The following is a 14,206-nucleotide window of genomic DNA, read 5'->3' on the forward strand; positions in this document are numbered from 1 at the left end:
TCCACACTCCTAAAACAAAGTATAGGCCACCTCCTGCGGCATTCACGTAGATTACATGGTCTTTGCTCAAACAAAAAAACTTGTCTTCTCCAGGTGCTCTGCCTCACACAATGATGCTACATGTGTGTATTAGTCTAAAAGTTTTTTAACCCAGCAGTGAAATTCACCAGAAAACTGGAGGGCTCAGAAATAGCAAAATTCTTAAAACTTTCAAATATTGCTCCCTTTGAGAGCCAGAGGTTTCTCCAACTTGTAGCTCAGTAAAATGGAGTCTTTTCCACTGAAGCTACAGGACATCCACAATTGAAAAGAATCAGACCACTGGTTTAGGAAAGAGATGTGTGGTCTCTGTTGAATTCTGTGGTACCATTTTTCCACATGTTTGTCTTCTTCAGCAGACACTTTTATTTAAAACCCAACCCTCACTCACCTTGGATTTCTCCTGATGCAGTTCAATTTGAATGTCTGTTAGCTTAGTTCTGAGCTCCTCATTGGCAGCCTGTAGGGCAACAATCAGTGCCTCAGGCTTTTCGCCCTTGCTCCGTCCTTTTTTTGACATGGTTTCTTATCAGCGAGAGTCCACGTGTTTATTTAAATATGGACTGCCATCTTTTTCTGTTCCTTTCAGTGCCAGTCAGTTCAGCAACTATTGCGTGACATTCCTTAAGGTGCTGGACTCAGCTGCCTTGGAAGCCCTGTGAAAAAGAAGACTTATTATCTGTCAGTGGACACTGCATGGGGACAGCTCACACGCTTACAGAACACAGCAGAGCGCTCTCATCTCCAAACACTGCAGTCTTTGAAAACCTGCAAGGGAGATCCCAGCACAGCCATGCTTCTGAACACCAGTCTGGCACACTTGTGGGAATTCCATGTTTGCCCTTTTTCTGTTCTCTCTGAAGACAGGCACTCATGTACCACAAAGATTAGTGCTGTTTAGACACAGGACTAGAAGGGACAGGTTATTTAATCCAGTCCTTGCAGTCTGAGGTCATCACACAGCAGACACTTTAGTCTCAAGGATCTACCAACAGTATCATTCTCTTCCTCTTCCCAACCCCGATCCCCTGCAAGATCCTGTGCCAAACTCAAAGACTCTCCACAACACTCCTACACCTGTCACAGGAGGAAAGGGCAAGTGAAGTCCTCATCAACATTCCAGGTCTCTGTGGAAGCAGAAAACAAATAACATGCAAGGGCCTGCCCACACTAGAAATTGTCCCCATGGAGAGAGAAATGAGTGCCTGTGCCTTTTGGAGGACTAAGATCCTAATTTACAAATGAGGCAAGAAATGACAGTATGACACTAATCTAGCAATTGGGGTTTAAACATCTGGTTATTAAGAGTATAAAATAAAATTCTGGACATTGGACAAACATCATCATTAACCAATAGTAATTTTAATTGCATAGCATTATTATTCCCATTTGTGACTGCTAGCTGAGAGAATGTTTGGAGATCTGGTACATCAGCTTGGAGATGGACAAAGCACTGAAACATTAAGACTGCAAAGAAGGGGACAGAGCATAGTGTAATGGTAGTGCTGAAACTTTCCAGCAATAATGATTAGTGATCCAGTGCTTGCTCCAAGCAAGCTTTCCTCCATTATTGTCAGGCTGCACACTAATTTTTATATTTTATTTGCTTTAGGTACAAAAAATAAATCATAATCTCCTATGTTAAAACAGAAGTAAAGAGACCTCTAAATATGACAGCCTGTTTAGATCAACAAAAACTTGCATGCATTAGTAGAAGGAAAGACAAGAAAAGAACTTAATGTTTTGAGGCTGTTTCAGTAAGTCCAACCAACCAGTCATCTGAAGATAATTCCTGCAGCACTTTATTCACCCCTGTTCTTCTTTAGAATGCTACAATGTCAGAATCTGACAGCATCTTAACACTATGGCTGATAGAGAAAGATCACTTGCAAGCTGTAGGCCCCTTCCCTTGTCATGTTCCAGCTGTGGAATGCTGTTTGTACAACTGAGAGAATCCACAAACCTTGTTTAGGCAGAAAAGTGTATGGGATTTGCCATCAGTATTACAAAGCACACAAAGCACAGTAACAAATCTCCTGTAAGGTATGGTGATACAGTCAGTATGGGAACTGAGACACATTTCACAACAAAAAGTTCTGCTTCAGCAAAAATACCTCTGTTCAAAGTCAGAGGAACAATTTCACATACTAGAAAGTTCTCAGAAGTAAGGCTTTCCAAGTTGGTTACTGCATACTATAGAGGTATGAGCAAAAATTTTAGATGTAGTCTCTGCCCCAACAATCTTAAAATTTGTTCAAATATCCAATTAAATTACTGTGAACCAAGTATTTTCCAAAACACAGAAAAACCTGTCCCTTTCCTAACACCAGATGCTGCTGTCCATTTTGACCATAGCCATCACAGTCCTTTACTCTTAGTGCATCTCCAAGCAGACCTCACTACAGAAGAATATAGCTGTGCATTTATAGCAAGTAGAAAGACTGCTAATTATGCAACAACTGCCCAATATGAGAACTACCAAACGCAAGAGGCATCTGAAACCCACAGAAACACTTCCACTGCAAAACTGGTTCCACCCCCACAAAAAGAAGTTCCAATCTTATAGAATAGATATCCAATTACCTATCCAAGTACAGTTTAAAAAAATCATACCTTACATATGAAAAAATGCTTGCAGCTGAAAACCACTTTACTAGTCTGTACAGTGCTATAGTGAAAGAGAACTTTGCCATTGACTGGAACAGGAGCAGAAACAGGAGACCAATAAGGCTCCCAGGTAACTAAATCCATAAAATGTACTTAGAGATGAGCCTGCGGACTTGGCAAAAAGAGGGAAACAGAATTCTATTAACTCCTAGAATCCTAATCAGCCATACTGCCTTTCATCTTGATGAATGATTACATTAATGTACTCATGCTTCTTCTTGCACTTTGAACAATGCCCCAGAACTGCACCAGACTGCTGCAGTGATGGGTGGATAAGGATGGGCTGAGAATTCATAGCTCTGATCTCACTAAGAACAGTTCAACAATGTTAAGAAGTATCCAGACTATTCATAACAACACATAATAATTTTCTTTCCCAAGAGAGATCCAGAGAAGCACCATTTAGCCAAATTAACTTTTAAATATGAACTAATGTTTAAAGTAAAACATAACTGAACAGTTCCCTTTGTTGTATAGGTGCTATCTGCTCTGTGTGTCTGTTGAAGATGGGCACAAATATCCAACCCTCATCTCTGCTGAGTAACCTCTGGTTTGGATGCTTGGGCTCTTTTCAGTGTCACTCCAGCTCTCTTTACCACAGACTTGAATGCTAGAAGACACATACTGTAATCACAGGTGTGTGGCACACTAGACTGGGATTCAAATGAAAATAACTCGCATACAGTAGACAAGACTCTGCGCAGGGCCAGCTGGAGAGAATAGAAAATACAGAAACTACTCACTGACAGGTGTTGCATGATGAATATAATTGCACTACAGTTCAAAGTGGTGATTGATCAGACCCAGGCACAGGACTCTATAACACCTATTGTTATCGTGAAAATCAAGAGCAGATTCAGCATTCTTTCTTTTTCCAAACAAGAAGGTGTCTGAGCTAAGAGATTTATGGAGTACCTTTTGATCAAAGCAAAGGAAGGTAAACAAATGCTGCCCAAATTAAGTGAAGTGTGGCTTGGCTGAATAGGTGGTGTAGGCTGCTACACTGTGGCTGAACCATGTATTTGAGAAATGTTTGTTTGTGGGATGAAAGCCTACCAGGGAAAAGAGAAAGATCAGACTCACATTTTTGTTCCCAAACCTAACAACATTTTACTTCTTTGTCCCCCCAAAGACCTTGGTGTCATCAATAAAGACAATTATCTGCACAATACATTAAGGTTTTCACAGAGCCCGTAAGTTCACAATATCACCCTACTAACCAGAGAGTTGCATCTCTCCCTAAAATTGTGCTGGCCCTATTGAGTCTGAAAGCATAATACATATATATATATGTATGTATATATGTATATGTATACATATATATATATACACACACACACCAGATCATAATTAATACCTAGACAAATCCACTCTGTGTAATTTCTAAATGTCTTTCTTTATTAGCATTAAAAAATTAGAAAGTGCTGCAGGATAGGGGGAAGGAAGGAAGGAAGGAAAGAGGTAGAATCTAAGTAGATTTCAATACAGTCTCCAAATCTAGAGTTGGTTTTAAAAAAGTCATAATTTGTGTAGTGTGAAAAATCCTTGAAGTTAAGAATTTCCCTGCCTAACAGAAAATAAATTGAAACCTTGATATGTTTCTTTTGGAAATACTGAAGGTGCCTTATTAAAATGCCCTGCTATTGTGAAATCAACGCATCATTGCTGAGAATATTATTTTGATTTATATACTGCCACACTTAAAAACTAAACAGCAGTGTCAAAACCAAGCAACTCCTGCAAACCATGCACTAATTAAACACTTGAAAATGGCAGCAAATGGCAGCAAAATTGTTGCTTTAGTTCATACCACCTGTGAAATTTGTCAAGATTTATTTACTAAAACTGACATCAACTGGTGGTCTGGCAGGAAAGCTTCTAAAGCGTAAAGGAAAAGATGGTAATCAATAGCAGCCACTCTTTCCCTACATCCATTCTCAAGTTGAGCTATACAATTCCAAGTCAAACTTGCTGCTCTGATGATAAGCCTGAAGGAGCTGCAAACCATTGCTGGATTGGATTCTGTTGAGCAGTACTGCAAAACAAACATTTATAACCACAATGTCACTGCACGCTGACACTGGAAACAACTGCCTCTGGAAGTTCAGAATAAAATTCAAGTCCTAATTATTTCATACCATCCTGTCTGTGTTACACCACATCACAAAATAAATAATTAACGAAAACTGTAATTAAAAGCATGATTTACACTACTTTAGTATTACATCATAATTTAGCATGCCAACACCAACCCAAAAACTCAGCTCAGGCTTGATAAACAGCTCTTCAGGACAAATCCTAACCCCCTTCTGCTTTTGATTGCACAAAAAATCACTGTATTGTAGTTAGATTTCTAATCAATACCATAATAACTTTCAGGAATATTAAAATACCTCCTGAACTGAGCTCACAACATCCCTTGGATATGGGGCTCTACACAAGGAATACAGAATGAATCTGGCGCTCCTACGCTGCTCATGCTAAAATTACCATTGGCCCTTGCTCTAAAACATGAACCAAAAAACCCTATCCAAGCTGGTGACTCCATGGAAACAGTAAAAAGGGGACAGAAGCATTATTGTTACCCACAGCAAAGCTAAGCAGATTTGTTAAAACAATATTCTAGTATTCTGTGGCTAAAATACCATCTGTCTCTCTCATACAGTTTTTTCCTAGAAGTTGGCATAACACAATGCACACAGAGAACACTAACAGTGAGAGAGAAAATGCTGCCCTATCCCAAAAGGAAGTGGATGTTTTCCAGAATCAGTACTTTTCAGCATAAGATGCAAATGGATACTGACTGGAGACTATGAGGAATGTCAGAGCAAGGACAAGCTCTATCATTTCAACCTGCCCAGCTCCCTGCAGGATGGGGCCCTAACAAGGCATTTCAGTCCTTTGGTACTTTGAGCATTATTTCATGGAAGTAAATCACACCCAACCAACACGCACCACCTGGAAGAGAAACATTGCAACTCATGGAGTTTATTGTATCAGGCTCTCCTTCATCCGACTTCAACAATCCAACAAAACCCTCTTTTCTTTAACTGAAATGCATATAAACAAGAAAACAACACAGAGGGAAAGTTCATGCCTCAGATCCTTCTCCTGAAAACCCTTTTCTTTCTAAGGCCATACAAATGATCACCTCTTGTCTCACAGATAGCACAGGAAGGTATCTCACATTCACTACTAAAAATTGTCAGATATTTAAGTAATTTCTCGACTTAAAGCAATATGGTTAAATTTGGAAGTTTTTGCCATTTTTAGCTCAGCCTTTGATAAAGTAAATAAACGTAGACATTAGTTTCAGAAGAGATCAGAAAAAAATCTGCACTCTGGCCTCCCACATTCACTTTTAACAACACAGGCCTCTACAATTAACTATTCTCTTTTTTGAAGACCTTACTTCCAAACTGATTACTACCTTCTAGCAGTTTCTTATCAGCTTGCAGTTCAATATAGTTTTAAAAAATGTACAGTCTTCTCCCATTGTATTGCCATCAATGCCTTAAAGAACCTCATGTACGTATCACCAACTCCTGTATCCCTCTTGCTTTTTCCTTCCATTTTCTGTGAAAAGAATATGAATGTTCCCATTACCAGGGAAGTTCAGCAAAAAAAAAATGCAGCAGTTTATCTCTTCACATTAACTTTCCAGCAGAAATGTAAATATATCTTTTACATTAGTCATTCCTATACATCTTTTAGACTCAAAATACCTCTAAAAATAAAAACATTAGAAGCATTGTTTTTTTCCTCATTTGTGCATTGTTGTGAATCCTACCAGTCTATCATATGGGGAAAGATAGGTTTCTTTGTCATCCCTAGAGTCTGTGAACTCTTTAAGGATGGTCTGAAACAACAGAAATCTTTTCTGCCAGTGGCACAGGTCAGCTGAGAAACAAGTACCTGTCATGCTCTGCCTGTGCCTCCCAACAAAACAACCCAAATGAAAATGTACCACCTAACACCACACATGCTGACTTAAGTGGCCCTGCTCATAATGGGAAGAAAAGAAGCTGGTGAATAAACAACTAGAATGAAGTGAAACTCATATTAAATGTAGAATTTATCCTTACAGTTTACTATTTAAAAAGTACTCCTGAAAACTTACAGGATGATATTTAGCTGAACTCCGCTGCTTTAAAAATGGAAGCACCAGCTTCCACTTACATTACGATGGCCAGGGCAGTTGCATTCTCCTCCCATATGGGCAGGTGATGAGCTGATTTCTCAGCTGGAAAAGGTGCAAGCATGAAACACCACCCACTAGATCCAGCTGAGATGCTGGTTCCTACATGATGTGACAAAGCACAAGAAAAATAAGGAGGTTTCATTTATATGACATTAATTTCAGAGAGATTTGAATAAGCATTAGGCTACCCTATAGGATTTCAAATAAAATTGTAAATTGTTAATTCCTCATTGAGTTCACCTAGCACAGGTGACCCCGCAGGTCACAGACACTGCACGCTCCAGGAGAAGAGCAGCACGCAGGTCACACTGCAGCCCCCAAACCCGTGCCGTGCAGAGGGGACGGCGAGCAGCCCTGCTGGGCACCCCACAGGAACAGCACTGCCACCCACAGCAACAGCACTGCCACCCCACACAACAGCACTGCCACCCACAGCAACACCACTGCCACCCCACACAACAGCACTGTCACCCCAGACAACAGCACTGCCACCCACAGCAACAGCACTGCCACCCACAGCAACACCACTGTCACCCCAGACAACAGCACTGCCACCCCAGACAACAGCACTGCCACCCACAGGAACAGCACTGCCACCCCACTGCAACAGCACTGCCACCCCACACAACAGCACTGCCACCCACAGCAACACCACTGCCACCCCACACAACAGCACTGTCACCCCAGACAACAGCACTGCCACCCACAGGAACAGCACTGCCACCCACAGCAACAGCACTGCCACCCCACTGCAACAGCACTGCCACCCCACGGCAACAGCACTGCCACCCCACGGCAACAGCACTGCCACCCCACGGCAACAGCACTGCCACCCACTGCAACAGCACTGCCACCCACTGCAACAGCACTGCCACCCCACGGCAACAGCACTGCCACCCCACTGCAACAGCACTGCCACCCACTGCAACAGCACTGCCACCCCACACAACAGCACTGCCACCCCACACAACAGCACTGCCACCCCACTGCAACAGCACTGCCACCCCACACAACAGCACTGCCACCCCACACAACAGCACTGCCACCCCACAGCAACAGCACTGCCACCCCACAGCAACAGCACTGCCACCCACAGCAACACCACTGCCACCCCACACAACAGCACTGTCACCCCAGACAACAGCACTGCCACCCCACTGCAACAGCACTGCCACCCCACTGCAACAGCACTGTCACCCCACACAACAGCACTGCCACCCCACTGCAACAGCACTGCCACCCCACACAACAGCACTGTCACCCCAGACAACAGCACTGCCACCCACAGGAACAGCACTGCCACCCCACTGCAACAGCACTGCCACCCCACACAACAGCACTGCCACCCCAGACAACAGCACTGCCACCCCACACAACAGCACTGCCACCCACAGGAACACCACTGCCACCCCACACAACAGCACTGCCACCCACAGCAACAGCACTGCCACCCCACACAACAGCACTGTCACCCCAGACAACAGCACTGCCACCCCACACAACAGCACTGCCACCCACTGCAACAGCACTGCCACCCCACACAACAGCACTGCCACCCCACACAACAGCACTGCCACCCCACTGCAACAGCACTGCCACCCACAGCAACAGCACTGCCACCCCACACAACAGCACTGCCACCCCACTGCAACAGCACTGCCACCCCACACAACAGCACTGCCACCCACTGCAACAGCACTGCCACCCCACACAACAGCACTGTCACCCCAGACAACAGCACTGCCACCCCACACAACAGCACTGCCACCCACTGCAACAGCACTGCCACCCCACACAACAGCACTGCCACCCCACTGCAACAGCACTGTCACCCCACTGCAACAGCACTGCCACCCACAGCAACAGCACTGCCACCCACAGCAACAGCACTGCCACCCCCCTGCAACAGCACTGCCACCCCACTGCAACAGCACTGCCACCCCACACAACAGCACTGCCACCCCACACAACAGCACTGCCACCCACAGGAACAGCACTGCCACCCCACTGCAACAGCACTGTCACCCCACAGCAACAGCACTGTCACCCCACAGCAACAGCACTGCCACCCCACACAACAGCACTGTCACCCCACACAACACCACTGCCACCCCACACAACACCACTGCCACCCACTGCAACAGCACTGCCACCCCACACAACAGCACTGCCACCCCACACAACAGCACTGCCACCCCACTGCAACAGCACTGCCACCCCACACAACACCACTGCCACCCCACACAACAGCACTGCCACCCCACTGCAACAGCACTGTCACCCCACACAACAGCACTGTCACCCCAGACAACAGCACTGCCACCCACAGCAACACCACTGCCACCCACTGCAACAGCACTGCCACCCACTGCAACAGCACTGCCACCCACTGCAACAGCACTATCACCCACACAACAGCACTGTCACCCACAGGAACAGCACTGCCACCCACAGCAACAGCACTGCCACCCACAGCAACAGCACTGCCACCCCACACAACAGCACTGCCACCCCACACAACAGCACTGCCACCCCACTGCAACAGCACTGCCACCCCACACAACAGCACTGCCACCCCACACAACAGCACTGTCACCCCACAGCAACAGCACTGCCACCCCACAGCAACAGCACTGCCACCCCACAGCAACAGCACTGCCACCCCACTGCAACAGCACTGTCACCCCACACAACAGCACTGTCACCCCAGACAACAGCACTGCCACCCCACTGCAACAGCACTGCCACCCCACTGCAACAGCACTGTCACCCCACACAACAGCACTGTCACCCCACACAACAGCACTGTCACCCCACACAACAGCACTGCCACCCCACTGCAACAGCACTGCCACCCCACACAACAGCACTGCCACCCCACACAACAGCACTGCCACCCCACACAACAGCACTGCCACCCCACACAACAGCACTGTCACCCCACACAACAGCACTGCCACCCCACACAACAGCACTGTCACCCCACACAACAGCACTGTCAGCTGCCCTGTGCTCACACTGCACTGCACACACACACAACTTCCACGTTAATTACACGGTCTTTCCTTAGCTATGAGCCACCAAGCAGAAACCAGCACAATTGTTCTTTCAGATGTAAATAATTCAGTCTTTTTCCAGTGCAACAGTCCCCGCACACGCTTTGCTCACCTAAGACTGATTGTAGATGATCACAATTTCCTGTCAGAGAGGGGACATGAAAAGGGGATATTATTAAGAGCTGTATTAAATAAAGCAGATTCTCAAAAAATGACTGCAATTTATTTTGTGCCTCGCCAATGCAGAGAGATGGAATAGAGCATCTAACAGGACCTCAAATATTAAGTACAAATAGTTACAGTAAAAAAAAAAACACCAAGAACTTACCTACAAATCACGGAACTTAAAACAAAAATCACATTCACGTTCATTAAAATCTAAGTGTATGTTATGCATTAACATAATTTTAAGTCTTTTTATAATTTTTGTCCACCAAGCCTGCCCCAAATATGTGCCAAACAGTAAATTCTTTATTCTAATTAATTTCTATCACTTGTAAGATTAAGAGTTCTTAGGATCTTGCTTACATGACAGAAATGAGAAATTAGAAGTATTTCTGCACCTATTAAAAAAAAAAAAATCATCTTAGTGAATATTAGCAAAGCAGTGCACATACAGGGGGGGAGGGAAATCCAGAAACCCCAATTCCACCACTTCTCCCAACTTTATATGCTCACTGATTAATCTAAACCACCTGGGACCTCAATGAAATTTTCAACAGCTGTTTCTTCTTTACAGTTTTAATTTCCATGTTATTTAGGCCCTTTGTTTACAGTCTACACAATGTAAGGATTAACAGGTCTTTCCCTCAAATGCTTTAAGGAATACTATAATATACAATTTCAAAAAATAAACTAACAGTTTGAGAAATGGAGTATAGGGTGAAGATATTACCTCCTGGATGGAGATGGAAGGAATGCATAACATGAAAATGTGAGCCAGCATGCATTTCAGCATCAGCTGCTCTCAATTAATTCAAATAATGCATTTAAAAAAAAAAAAAATCTGAGATGCTGTTATACTTTGCATTTTCATTTTTAACATAAAAGAAGATCTGGCATACCATACCAGCTCTTCTATCCTAGCAATCTTCTCAGGTACATCAGTCTGTTTTATTATTGATTAGAGTACATTTCATTCAAAGTTAGAAATGGAATTGTAGTCTATGCAGTCTTCATTTATATTCCTTATTTGCTGGTATTTGTGTAACTGTTAAGTGAGAAGGTTTCATTTACAGCTGTGTGCTACAGTGTGTGCTGAATGTGTGTGCCTTTCTCGTGAGATGGTCACACACACCAGTTCACTTTGCTCCTCTGTGACCATGGCTGATGTACACTGTTCAACACAGGAAATATGATGTCCCAACATGATCTTCTAAAGAAAGCACAGATCCTAAAGTTTACAGGATGAGTGATGGGTCCTCAGCAGCCCACCAGGGATCCAACTTCATGGCAAGCAAACCAAACAGCATCATCAGTTTTAGTGAGAAGAACTGAAAGCCCATGTTCCTGAAAATACTTGCATGTATTATTTTTCCTTTCAAGTTCATTGGATATTTTGGAGTCCAAACTGCAGACTGTGATCCACACTTTTCTGTCATTTCCAAAGAAGTGGTGTTTATATTTATTTGACCTGACAGCATTCAGTGTGGCCACACCATAGAGCTTTCTCATGGTCTTTCCAGCATGCTATTGAATTTTCTATTTAGAGCCCTACCTCCTGGAGCAAAGATTTCTAGCCCTCATATCTTAAAGGAGAAATTCAAACAGACCTTACAGATAAAGAAACTAGAAATACTACAAAAATTACATTTTCTACCCTTGTGGATTCTGGATTTTGAGAGTTGATGACAGAAACTGCAAAGATGCTTTGCATAGACCTATAAAGAGACGGCAGTAGATAATCCATCTCTGAAGATGGCAGAATAAATTTGCTATAATGTGATAAAGACCCAACCTTAAAGGGATATAGATTTATAGAGGAACTCTGAAGATGTTACCTGCTTGGAATTGAAGTAAGCTACTGATTTCAAAACACACAATGCAAATATGTAATTATAAATTCAAGTAAATAATATTAATATCAATATTTTTTTAAAATTTGGTTTTAAAACCAAAAACATTTGGTTTCAGTCTTGTAGTACAAATATTGCACTGGCATGCACAGGGATTAAAGAGAAATCTGATAGACCTAAAAGATACAAGCATCACTGGAAAGTGACTCAAAATTCAGGCATCTGGTAAGGACTATTTTGCTACCTTGCAACTTAACAAAGCCAATAGAAAGCAAAATATTAACCACTATTAAAAATTACCGTGACTGAGTAGTGAAAGCATCTTCAGGGTCCCATAGTTTGGTTTAAAAAAAGAGGGGAAAACCCTGGAGGTTATTATTAATAAACAACTTGGATTTCAACTGCTTGAGCAATATCTGAGTTATACCAGCCTTACAGCAGCAGAATCCACCACCGCACCTTTGTTTCTAAACCACAAAATCAACTATTAAATGAATGGAGATCAAAACTGAAAATTATTCTGGGCACTGTTCTACAGTTACATTTCACAGCATCTTCCTGGCTTGAATACCCTGAGGCCACTTACACTTTGTAATGACAGAGAACTTATGCAGCATCTTTCCAGCTACAGTGAAGCCTGAACAGTAAAATCTATCAGAACCCAGCATATATTTCCAAACTTAAATAGCCAACCACCTCCTTAAAACACAACTACACACAACCATACATAACCATACATAAGCTCCATCTTATGCTCAGTTCTTAATGTGTTCTTATTCCCAAGATTATTGAGCTGGGAATGGCCTCTAAAGCAGAGGGATAAACACAAGCCACTGAAGGGTGACAGGAGCAAGGTTCTCAGAAGGGAGGCTGAGTCAATGCATTAGCAGTATCACAGAGCTTGAACTTCAGCTTGGAGAGGACACTGGAAACCATCTGCAAGGTGAGAGCCACATTTCCCTACCTTAGGCAGTACCAGAACAGTCAGTCAGAGAGCAGGAAGCCAGAAAGGCTGCAGTTTGCCACTGAAAGCCTGCTCCTCTCTGCTAGGAGTTCTGCTGACAAGCAGGGAATCCCAGCCGACCAGCAAACTGCCACCACTCTGGGGAAGGGACAAAGCCAAAGGGGCTATCCACAACAGCTCCTGGCAGCCACCACCACTGCACATTTCCTAGGGAAACCCCTGCAAAAACCTTCCAGTCTTTCCTCCCTGAGGCTTCTCCTTGGGATTCTGCTTCCTGTGAAAGCAAGGGTGGAACTGGCTCCAACCACACAACTTGATTAGAATCATAGAATATCTCAAGTTGGAAAGTACCCATATGAATCAGAGTCCAACTCCCTGCTTCTCACAGGACCACTTAACACTGAACCATATGACTAAGAGCATCATTCAGATAATCCTTGGATTCTGATAGGTTCAGTGTCCTCACCATTTCCCTGGAAAGTCCATTGCTGTACCCAGCACCCTCTCAGTGAAGCAGCTTTTCCTACTGTCCAGTCTGAACCTCCCCTGATGCAGCTTCATTTCCTTGTGTCCTACTGCTGGTCACCAGAGAGAGATCAGCACCTCCCCTCTGAGATGGGGTCACCCCTCAGCCTTCTCCAAGCTGAACAAAGCAAATGTCATCAGCTGCCCCTCCTAATCCTTGTCCTCAAGACCTTTCCCCATCTTGGTCACCCTGCTCTGGACACACTCCCAACAGTTCGATGTCCTTGCATCGAGGTGGCCATGGCATCTTTTGATTGACACAGAACTACTGATGGAGTACCTGTGTCTTGTGTCCTCTTCAACAATGACCATCTCACAGTCCCGGATTTCACCACAATCGTACCCATTCCTACAAAACCTTTTCAAATCACCAGGTGTTTACCTCACTGAAATACTCATCAGAGCCAGGATGAGTGCCAGCAGAGGCAGCATTTACAGCACAGCAGCCCTGGGTTTGAAATTCCTATGCAGAGCAGTAGGCCAGATCAATAGAAACAAAACCTGAGTCAGAGCAGAAGCAAAAAATGTCACACAACTGCCTGAAAAGGAACAAAACATTCTCCTGATGGGCTACCCTGATGCTTAAACCAAGCACATGCCTGCACCAGGGCAGAATCTGACCCAGCAAATCAGAGACATTGAGAATGGGAGTCCAATATGTCACCTTATGGTGAGGCACAGGACAGGATCAAAATGCAAATGTTTTTTTTAAAAATGCATCTCTGGGTGTTTTTCTTTT

General features: G+C 43.9%; 1 protein-coding gene across 3 annotated transcripts in view; it reads right to left on the reverse strand.

The window, feature by feature from the left end:
• Nucleotides 1-14,206, reverse strand: part of JAKMIP2 (janus kinase and microtubule interacting protein 2) — a 40,686-nt gene that overhangs the window by 25,503 nt on the left and 977 nt on the right. For 2 of the 3 annotated variants that reach the window (XM_079320158.1, XM_079320159.1), the window contains exon 2: nucleotides 431-695. In XM_079320158.1, coding sequence (XP_079176284.1) covers nucleotides 431-559 — 129 coding nt within the window. In that variant the 5' untranslated portion in view covers nucleotides 560-695. Of the gene's footprint in view, nucleotides 1-430; nucleotides 696-6,826; nucleotides 7,001-14,206 lie in introns of those variants that run through there. The other variant, XM_079320160.1, reaches the window with a different exon arrangement.

The sequence above is a fragment of the Erithacus rubecula genome (genome assembly GCF_903797595.1).
Source record: "Erithacus rubecula genome assembly, chromosome: 16".
Taxonomy (NCBI): Eukaryota; Metazoa; Chordata; class Aves; order Passeriformes; family Muscicapidae; genus Erithacus; species Erithacus rubecula.